Raw genomic sequence first — 11,529 nt, forward strand, 5'->3', positions numbered from 1 at the left:
CTTCAATTAAAGGAGAATTCTGAAAATATATTCTTTAAATCGGGCCACTGAGGTTACACCCTCACCAGCTCCACTCCTCTGTGGTCAAACGCATCTTTTCAAATGTGTATTTTCTGTGTGTAAACTCATCCAAGAGACAATGGTGAGAACTGTGAGCAGCACAACCTAAACCCCACCCTCCAGCACTGTATTTGGATGAAAGCAGACATCTCAGAGGTATGAAAAACAAAGCTATTAAAGAGTGAGCAGCCTACGTCCACTACATTTAAAGCAAAACGTGCACGATTAGCACATGATCAACATGTACATGAGCTGACAGATGTAGAGATCAGACAGACTGTTTTTTGTTTTGGTATTTTTTTTGTTTTTTGTTTTTTTTTTTTAAAAAAAAGGGGTCATTGTGATAACAGAGCCTGTAATATTGTCTTGCTAATAAAAGTACTCATACGACGTGTGCAGCCACCCAACCATGCCAATTCAATTCACCCTAATAGGGCACTACGAGCAGTGCATCACACATGCCATTCACTTTAACTGCAACTGCTCCCAATTCAATTAGATGCAGAGAATGTAAAAGAGACTCTTTTACACATAGACGAGGTTTTATCCTTTTTCAGTTATGCACGCTGTTTCCTAAATGGCATTAAAGCGAAATCGTGTAAAACTACAATGGAAAGTCTGTGGAGTCTGTGTTTTTTTAAATAAAGTGTGTGTGTGACTGTGTGTGTGTGTGTGTGTGTGCATGAAGGCCGTCTGAATGACAGTCTGGAGTGTGTTAGCAGCGGGTCCCGTGGTGATCCTCATCCCAACCTACACTCCCTGCTTCTTCTTTTTATTTCTTCTTTTCCCCTCTCTCTCTCCCTTTCCATGATCGCTGCGGCTGCCGCTCTACACCATTTCAAATGCACCACTAAGTGCCCCGTTATCACCGTCTCGGCCTGTAATGAGAGGAGCGACATATGTCCGGTTCCCCTGCTGTTTCCTGATAAGCCCGCGCATTCAGACGCATGCGGGAACACTCCTCCACCTCCTCCCCTCCACCTCTCAGCGCTTTTATTTTGCATGCAAAACCTGCTAACAACCACCAAGGAAAATAGTGCGGCACTTACTTAGTGACATTTACCTCGCTGCCGACTATTCCACACACGAGGGGGTGCCGCAATAACAATCAGCATGCATTTAATTTAAAAGAAAAAAATCTTCCCTTTAGAATTACACAGGCAGGAAGAGATATAGCTCTCTCTCTCTCTCTCTCTCTCTCTGTGTGTGTGTGTGTGTGTGTGTGTGTGAGGGGCTATAACAGTTGTGCCGGCAGACTTCCGCAGTGCAACATTAATGCTAATCAAAAGAGCTGAGAAAGCAGCGGTGGTCTGTAAAAACAGATTTTCTCTTGTCTTTTCATTTCTGGAGGGATTCTGTATTTTCTCTCCCCCCCTCCTCCCTCCCTTCTCCCCTCTCTCCCCCTCCTTTCTCCGAGGGTTTGATCCAGGGGAAATAACATTTCTGGGAATTGAATCTGACCCTGAATTCAACAGAACCACACTGTTAAGTTATTTTTTTCTTTTTTTTTCTTTCTTAGCTCTTGGATAAATAATGAAAGTTAAGTTGTGGTAATTGATTTCTCTTCAGTCCACTCAACTGAATAATCTGCAAGGGAAACAACCACTAAGCTATTCATTAGAAGATTTGCCAACATGCAACTAATTCCAAGCTTATACTCTCCAAACATCATGGAAAGAATACAAACCCATAGTTAAAGCTTGCTTAATCTAGAATGCTTTTGTGTTTGAAAGGTTGGAAAATACTACACTAGAAGCCTGAATCTTTTTTTCTCTGAAAGCTGAAAGAAATAGTTCAATTGAAATAATGCGCATCTGTCATTTTTAAATTAAAATGACGCATGTCATCAAACTGGGAGACTAATCATTTGTCATACATTATTGAAGAAATTCTCAGGAAAGACAAGAGTGTGAGTGACATCAAGAGCAAATAAAGCTCCACCTGATAAAGAAAAAAAAAACGGTGGTTGTTTACGACACTAAACAGTACCCAACTACATGTAAAAATGAGAATTTTGCAGTACAGATATTTGAAGAGCTGTGATCACAATACCCAAAGAGAAACAATTATGGTGTCAGTATGTGTGTGTACCAATAGCTAACTTAAATTGTGTCATTAATTGGAAGCTGTGTGAATCCTTGTGGTCTTTTAATCTTTATTTGATGATAAAGATTTAAAAATGGCTCGGTCTAAGCAAGGAAACAAGAACTTTACTGTACCACCAGTGTATTTCCTCATGTGTTTCAGAGTCATTTCTCTATTATAAATCATTGCAGTTAAGCTCTTCCCCTGTGCCAAAACAGTCATGTAGAGAAGGAGCCTGATAATCACAATTACCTTTCTAATCACAGAGCGAGCCAAAGAGAAACACAGACACTCCACAGTTTGCACAGTGAAATCAGAGAATTTAAGCATGGCGGCCTTAGCCCCTGCTGGCTCCAACCTATTATTGTTTACCACTCCTATGAAGATGTAACCAACAGCAATACTGTTTTATCCACTTACAACATTTCAAAGGAGTGCAAAGTGCCCCAAGGGTGCAATAAAAACAGCTTTAAAGAGTCTTCAACGTTGGTCCTTGGGGGAATCACCCCTCTCCTTAAAAGACCTAATTTAATAAATTTGCTCTTTAGGCGTTCATCTTTTCGATTTGCATCGTCTTATTATGGATTCATTCGCATGCAGCCCTTTTGGTCTAAATATTGCCCCTCTTAGCTAATGCTTAACCATACATATTTTACTCTTTCAGGCGGACCACCTACATTCATTTCTAATGCAACTGGGTTCATTAGTACCTCGGAGATAATACGGCGGCTGTATGATTAATGTAAGCACTTCTTAGTCTCTAATTTTCCACAAATAATTCCCCTTGATCTCAAATGAAATTTATGCAGAGTAGAGGGGAGCAGTGTGCTTTAACATGGCTGGTCTAAGTAAAGTAAGTATGTACATAAAATGAATTATAAATGGCAGAGTGAGTGTTTCAAGTGCGGCTAAGAAAGAATGTGAGAGTTGATTTCAGCTGAGAGAGAAGAGATATGTCCATTTGAAAAGAATATATGTTTTAATGCTTGCACAAACAATAATGATAAATTTATATTTATAGAGCACTTTTTGTCACATTACAAAAGTGCTTCAAGCACAAATTTCAACAAACAGATAATCTAATCAAGTAAAACAATGACCCTATACGACAAACTTCAGCCACCAGCCCAACTACTGAAATACACAAAACTACAACTAAATACAGAAGCGGAGATCACTGATCCTGCTGGCCTGAATTCCATAGGTACCTTGTTCCTTAGCTTCATGGTTCTGACTGTAAATAATTTGTCATGGAGCAGATCCTCTGCCCAAGCATCTCATGCAGAGGAAGTACATGCAGGATCATATGTGTCAAAGGCCCGTTAAGGCCTTGCCTTAACATTTGCCCTGGGCAATCGGATCACAAGCTTAAAGTGCAGGTGTAAACACACCCAGGACACATTGAGGACGCAGTTGAGTGATTTGGGCTCAACCCACATTTGGAGGTATTCCATGAGAGACAGCTGCTGTTAAGATATTCTACTGCGCTGCAAATGGTGTTTATTTGCATAGAGCAAATATGATCTCAAATGCTGGCAGGGAAAGTATATGGAGACACATTTTAATGCCAGGTGTGAAAACAGGGAATCTGATCAGAAGTGATGAGAGTACAGTACAGGTGAACACGTCCAGGACACATTTCAAAGATCCGATCTCAAAGCACATTTGACATAATTCCTTTGCTAATGTGAACACACAATACATCCATTAAAGACCATATACTCAACAGGGCTGCTCTTGCGTCAGTAGAGTTCATTCATTCATTCATTCATTCATTCAGAAAATATCAAATCACAACTGCTATTTTAAGTGATCGCCTGAAAAGAAAAACCCACCAAAAGTGATGTTTGATCATTATTAATTAGAGATTTAAAATATTCTGTCCTTGTGGCTAAATGCTAACTAAATGTGCCATCCACCACCTTGGGTGGGTGGAAGAGGAATGGAAGGAGGACTTAGGGGACTGATGACCACTGGTTTAACAGAGAGACTTCAAAAGATTCAGTTTTTAATGGAGTGTCTCTTGAAGATAACCAAACTTTCTGAACAGTGTATTCGGCCTGGGGTCTTTCGTTAGTCCACCTGCCTATACACATTGTGAACTGCAATTTCTGCTTTATCCTCTATGATGAAGGGTAGGCTGGTTTCCGAGGGAGGCTTCGAAAGGGGAGAGACCAGAGGCAGATGAGGTTTGATAGCTGTAAGCATATTCAATCCAAGTCAAATGATTACTCCAGGTACTAGGATTATGAGAGGAGAGACATAGAAAGGCGGCTTCCAACTCTAGTGTTCGGTTTAACCATGGTTTGAGGGTGACAACCAGAAGAGAGGCTCTGACTTTGGCTGCAAGGGCAGTAGAAAAAACGTTCCAGACTTAGGAAACAAGATAAGTGGGACCACTGGAGGAGCTTGGCAAACATAAACCTGGTTGGGGGACCTGTGCCGTGACTGGGCTCCTCAGTTATAGCAGAACTTAATCTGCCAGGAGAGTGTTACAACTTTGGAAAAAGCTGGCAGAATAGAGTCAGGAGGAGACCACTTGGCATTTTAGCCAAACTATCAGGAAAGAGTATCCGACTTGACATTTTTTGAGTCATGTTGATATATGATGGTGAACCTAAAAACTGGCAAATGCCAAAAAACCTCTGTAAGTGTTTCTTGTTGGAAGGGGTTGGCCAATCCACTATGGCCCACACCTTTCAGGGATCAGGTTGAATCTGACCCTCTTTGATGAGGTATCCCAGAAAGGTCTCAGAGCTGGTGGGAAACTCACACTCCTCAGCCTTGACATATAGTTTACCAAGAGTCTCTGGAGGACATGCAGGACGTGCATGTGATGGTCCTCTAGGTTCTAAGAAAAAAACTAAAATGTCTTTGAGATGAACAAACATTAATCGGGTTATAAAATCTCCTAAAACATCAATCAGACATGCAACACGGCTGGAGAGCTTGTGAGACCAAAAGGCATAGCCATGATGGATATTGAGGACAGTCTTCCACTCATACCCTTTACAAATTCTGACCAAAGTATAGGCATTGTGTAGGCAAAGGAGCAGATTAATTCATGATGATTTCCAGAGAGAATTAACTGAACTGGTTCTATCTGGAGGGCTACATGAGCCAGAATTTGCCACTTACAGCACTGAATTTCAATTGACACTCAACAGTCTCAGTCAGAATGGAAGTGGCCTAGCTGTCCATGGTATAGGCACTCACCAGCTTTCACCTCCTCTGGCATCCCTCAGAAGTGAGGTCAACCTGACCCAGTTGCATAGGTTTCTCACCTTGCTTGTTGGAAGCATCAGAGGCCACAGAGAGGGAGGAGTTTACTCCAGTAAGGGCTTGAACTTGTCAGAAAGTGGTTCTTGTTGGCTTTTCACTCGTCAAAGCGACAATGGAGTCTAGAGAGTCAGTCTCACCGAACAGAGCTAATTCATCCTTCAGTTATTCTGACAAACCATGAAGAAAAACTCCTTGTAGTGATTCATCATTCCAACCAGAGTGTGCCACCAGAATACAAAACTCAATAAAATAATCAACAATGCATTGCCCTTGCTGGACATTCAGCAGGCTGGTTATTCTTACAGCAACAACAAAAAAATCAATCAATAGATAATAAACTTGACACACACTCACAAAACAGCACCACTCACGGTTCCGAAGAAATGGTAGACATTCATTAGAGACAGCTGTTGTAATATTGTTCTGTGTACTAAATTATGTAGCATTTATTTGGAACGCTACATAATTTATTTGCAAAACTAAGATCGGAACGGACAACCTAGCAGGGGCCGCTTGTGTAGAATTATTTAAATGCCAATTGTGAACACACAAACTGAAATTTGCCCAGCTGCCCAGGATAGATGTTAATGGAATGTCTAAATAAGGCCTAAGTGGTCAGATACCGTTATAAAATAGCATTAGAGCGATAGTCAACAATTAGGTCCTAAAATCAATTATAAATCACACTGGGTCAGTTTTCTTGGTTAAAAGAGCCTGATCTCATTCCTAGTATGTAAAATATTGCAGTAATTTCGTCAAAGTCACCAGTACCCATAACATGTTTGCTGGTGCCAAGAAGCGCTGGGTTTGCAGGTCATTCCAGGGTTAACCTACCCATTACAATAATATATTCCATGAGACTGTCAAATATGCATTCCCTCTGGTGGTGAAGCCAACTAGAATCATAACATTTCCACCACCGTGCTTCACCGTTGGTTTCATTTTGTTCTCCTTAAAAGCTGTCTTTGGTCTGGACAAAACATGTTTACTCTTACCTTAACCAAAAACTGCCCGGCATCTCTTTGGTTCCCCTGCAGATCAAAGGTAATCTCTTTGTAATTTTAAAGTGAAAGAATCACCAGTTGATCCAGTGACGATAGCTACAAAGAGCTCATTTGGTAGATACTATGACAGCACACATTTCAAAAGCAGAACAAAAACAGAGAAAGAAAAGAGAACACCGGATGACAGAGGATTAAATAAGACACGTTAGACCTGTCACTCAGGACACCTGTCAGGACATTCGGATCATTTGCAACTAATATGGAAGCCCTTCTTGAAATTGTATGGAATCAAATGTGATACATATAGGGGTACATGTTTTTTGGCAGTGTGATTTGTTTATTTCATTGATTTATCAAATTTGTATGACTGACATGAGGTGAAAATTTGCTTAGTTTTCTGTCTGTAGTTACAAAAGAGCGCTCAAACTGATTCAGCTTGAAGAAAATGTTTTCTCTGACAGTCCAAAAAGCAAGCCTATTCAGAACATTCAGAAAACTGCTTCAAAACATTATTTTCAGTGTGCATACCAAACAACAGGAAGTCACACACAGAGCAGAACAGTCTGTACCAAACAGTGACATACTATTGTTGCCAAGTTAAAGTGCAGCAGTTTCATTGCAGTTAATGTGTTTGTAGAAAACTCACCCATGGAAAAATGAAAAACAAAAAATACATCTGAGAGAAACAGAACTACATAATCATCATGTAAATCACTGTTAGAATGATAATTTATAAATGAATACCTCATCTCAATATTAATTTCCAGTGTTGTACACTTTTACCAGCATGTTGTTTACGGCTGCATTTTTTGCATTCATATTATCTCCAGCCATGCCTAGCAGTTAACCTGCTCTTAGCCTCTTGTTTGGAGTGGAAATACTGTTAGCACTCTTCCACAATAAGCCTGATTGAAACTGATGGAATAAAATCATTTAAATTATGCAACGGGGTTTTAATATGTGCATACACAAACTGAGTCTATGTGAGCAAGCACCTGTGTTAGTGCTGCCAAATCAATATTTCTATGAATGTGTGAGCTTGTACTGTTAGAGGAAGGTGTCTTTGTTTTTTCAAAACCTTGACTTTGCGCTGACAGTGTATGAGTGTCAAATAACACCAGGTTATAGTGTTGATATTGATCCCTCCTGGACAGCCATAATATCAGTGCATGCTACACTTAATCAGCAGAGTTGCTGATGTTGCAGAGAAAAACAGGGTTACACACTTTTCTTTTAAAACAATATTTCTCTTTACAGGCTTAATTTCTGTTTGAGTTTGGACAACTAGCCTCTATCTTTTAATGCTTCTGCTTCCTGTCAGCAGTGTTGCCACAGTTACCCTGAAAAAGTACTCCAATTACAGATTACTGCTTATTTGATTTTTTAAGTAACTAAGTTAGATCACAAAATAAAAATAAAATAAAATAAAATAAAATAAAATAAAATAAAATAAAATAAAATAAAATAAAATGTGTTGTTAGGGCAGCTTTATGTCTACATAGGACATAGGACTGCCCCCACTTACTGGTTTTGCACCAAAGTCCAGCTTTTGTTGTTTGGTGGTGGGGACCTGCTGTATTAGGTGCTGCTCTCTGTTTCACACCACCTGATGCGACTTGCTCTGTCACCTTGATGGTGGTGCTGCGACTCCAAATGTTTCTTTAGCTGACACAAATTCAAAATAGTGGCGATACTTCTAGCTATAAAACGCTCACCTCTCTCCTCCCTCCATTGTTGTTTACGTTTGCGTCGCAGCGTGGTATTACACGTGAGTTGTCCTCATGCTAAAAACGTGACTTGTCGCATACGTGACGTCACTCCTCCAGACAAAAGCACAAATATATCAATATATTTATATATAGCCTGTATATGGAAGAAAGTAAAAATATAACATTTTTACTAAAATATAATATATTTACTCAGGAAAATGGGGAGAACAGTAACCCACAGCGACTTGGATAAATAAGATAATCTGATTACTGGGTTGGAAATAGTAATGCCTTAGATTACTTGCTCTTCCAAAAAAGTGGTCAGATTAGAGTAACAAGTAAATCATGTTCAGTAGATTCAAATGAAATACAGATCTGAAAGGAACTTTTATACATTAACAAGTCGTGTGCTGTTGCATATTCCTGCTATGTTTTCATTCCAATCCAAGAAATCGGTTTAACAGGTCATCACCTCAATCCAGGTTGTTGAAGTTTCAAAATACAACAATTAATGGTTGAAAACATATCACTACATAGTTAACCCTTTTTTGCTGAGCAACTCCATATCAGTGGACACATTGTCCTGTTTTTCCCACTCAGTTTGTCACTTAAATAAGTTTTAAAGATATTTATAGATACCTTAAATGCTAAAACTACAACATTTCATGACCATGATGGGTAACTTCTTCTGCTGAAGAAAATTATGTAATATGAAAAAAAAGCTCTAGCACAGGCAAATTTTGAAAACTCAGAAACGTCCATGAGAGTGGAACAGGAAACTGGTATGAAAGAGAAGGAAGAAGTAAACACACACATTCACAGACCTGACACACACTCACACCTTGACTTCTCACATGTTTTCATTGATTATCACAAAGTATTCATACCAGTTTTGGAATTACGGGAAACAGGAATACAGCAGGTCTTTAGTTTCTCCAGAATTCAGTTAAAATTATTTTCCTGCCATTACATCCTTAGGGATACACATGCTCCATGTCATAGAAAGTTTGTGCACAGCAGATGACTGGTAGGGGGCACCAATAGTGTAAGCCAGTCTAAACAGCACCAACCAAAGAAACTCAATCTTCAACAGTATATCCAACAAAAACGAAAACCATGTCTCATGTAGTTTGACCAACATGTAAGAAGGTTAAGGCTGGGTGATGTGAAGCCACGTACCTGGAGCTGCTGCAGGATGTGCTCTCTGGGTTGGACCTGGTGTCTGCTGCAGCTCTGCTGGTAAGCCACCATTACCTCTGTCAAGGTGGGGCAGCTGTCAACTAAAATAGAAGAATACACTCATTCAACACTTTAATGTCTCTGCATCCCAGTGAGCCACCAGTAACCATTCAAAAGTGCTTAAGGGGCTCAGATATGCCATATGGTAAATTGTGCTTTGATGTGTGCGCATGTGTGAGTGTGTGTGTGTGTACTACAGGGAAAACAGCCATCAGAGAGAATGACATGAATGTCATCTGTACATTCAATCAGCCCATCTCAATTTATCAAGCACAGCCTTATGGGACAGCAACAAACGACTAAATATGTTGATTGCCAATAACTGACAAGACAATATATATAATTGTTTATAGAAACTATGAATGAGTGCTTATGTTTTGGAGGAGGCCCCAATGTATTTGGTTCGATTTTTAAAAGAGACCCTCTCACAGCAGTCATGAAGGCAAACTTCTCCGATCTCCATGAAGCTTTTCTGACATTTTCTTAGCTACCATGGTGACCAGATTTTGAATGCGCCCATACACATGACTGCCGGAGACCTTGCTGCTATGTAAATACTGTTTTTTTCAATTGCCTAAAAAAAAATTAAATAAAAGGTATATTTTTATCCTTGAAATTGGGTGGCATTTGGTATATTTTGGTGTGTTTATATTGAGCTCGTTATTTGCAGGAGTCCTCGTGATGTTGTCTTGTGCTTAGAATTCTTCCATAATTCTTCCATAAAACTGGTTCGGGCCTCATCAGTGAGAGATCCTTCATAAATGACTTCTCTTCTCTCTGTAAAGGATGATGTAAGAAGAGGGATTTGTTCTTGTAAAAGTAGTTCAATGAATTGTGAGACACGAGTGCTGGCTGCTAAAGATACAAATGTTGTTTTGTCAGTCTGTTTCTACAGTCTTTTGTCCAATTGAAGAAGGATATCTTTTTCAATAAGCTGTCATCTCATCAGTTCGCTGTTCCACATACCACATGTTCTTAATGCTTTCATTATTTCTTTGATTTAGTTTTTTTCCGTCACTTTCAATTGGAGTTGTTTTCCTGGGTTTTCGGTGTTTCTTGGTGTCCTCATGTCTATATCTGTCACACAGGTTTGCTTTTTTTTATGTATGTGAAATTGGGGTTTTCATCGAGCAGTTATCAGGATCTACAGCTGTTCACACTGCCATCTAGAGCTAGGTCAGCCAGAAGTTTCAGGACATACATCCAATTTACGTAGGCTTTTGGCACCTAATATGTAGAACCGACTTCTCATTTTGTTGATCTGAAGGTATATACTTCCTACATTTGCAGTACATTTTGATTTGTAGATTAGATTTGTATTTTATTTTATTTTATTTTATTTTAAACTAGCCAAATGATTCCTAAGTTTTATGTGTCACTTGTTTGAACATACTTCATATACACACAACACATTTAGTTGTGCAAATATTACAAAAAAATCAGTCATTTTTAAAATTGAATTGACATGACTTTCTATAACCAATATTCATAACAGTTATAATTAACAGTCGTTAATATGAGTCCAGAGATTCTGTTATTTTTTGCCATCTTTGTTTATGAATACAAGTAAACAAAACTCTGATCGGTCATTAACTTCAGCGCAGTTCATCAAAAGTCACCAAAATGGCAACAAGATGCTGCCATTTGATGTGTCATCATCATCATCATCATCATCTCTTACACAGCAGCTTACCCGTTCTGTCAGTTTTCTTGTGGTCAGCAAAGCCAGACACTATCTGTCCGTCAGGGGGGAAAGACACATGTTTTCCTCCTTTACTTCTCTTCTTCTGGTTCTTGTTGGGCTTCTCTTCTGCTCCTTCATCCCTCTGCTCGTCATTGTCACTGCAGTGGGTCATCTCTCGTTTTGGACTCAGCTGGTCAGTTTGGCCCAAGCAGGAAGCACCCTCCGTGTCAGCGATGTTTAAATCCTACCTCATCCATGCAGCCATAGCAACAGTTAGCAAAGTACTAATAAAGTATGAGGAGAAGTACGTGCAACAGTTGATATACAAACAGGTGCACCAGCGGTCTTGGATGTGAAGTGCTGCTCCTTCCACTCTGTGGCACTTGGAAAGACAAGACACTAAATAACCAATATCTTATTCATGAGCCGTGCACCAGGTTGCAAGTGATATCCAATATGTTTGTAT

General features: G+C 39.6%; 1 protein-coding gene across 1 annotated transcript in view; it reads right to left on the reverse strand.

Moving 5' to 3' along the window:
- The window catches only part of si:dkey-288a3.2 (protein phosphatase 1 regulatory subunit 37), a 58,701-nt gene extending 47,466 nt beyond the window's left edge, over positions 1–11,235 (reverse strand). The window contains exons 1-2 of the mRNA XM_047611298.1: positions 11,073–11,235; positions 9,320–9,420 (exon numbers count right to left, since the gene is read on the reverse strand). Coding sequence (XP_047467254.1) covers positions 9,320–9,420; positions 11,073–11,235 — 264 coding nt within the window. The remainder of the gene's footprint in view (positions 1–9,319; positions 9,421–11,072) is intronic.
- Between the last annotated feature and the right edge of the window lie 294 nt (positions 11,236–11,529).

The sequence above is a fragment of the Mugil cephalus genome, chromosome 17, assembly GCF_022458985.1.
Source record: "Mugil cephalus isolate CIBA_MC_2020 chromosome 17, CIBA_Mcephalus_1.1, whole genome shotgun sequence".
Lineage (NCBI taxonomy): Eukaryota > Metazoa > Chordata > Actinopteri > Mugiliformes > Mugilidae > Mugil > Mugil cephalus.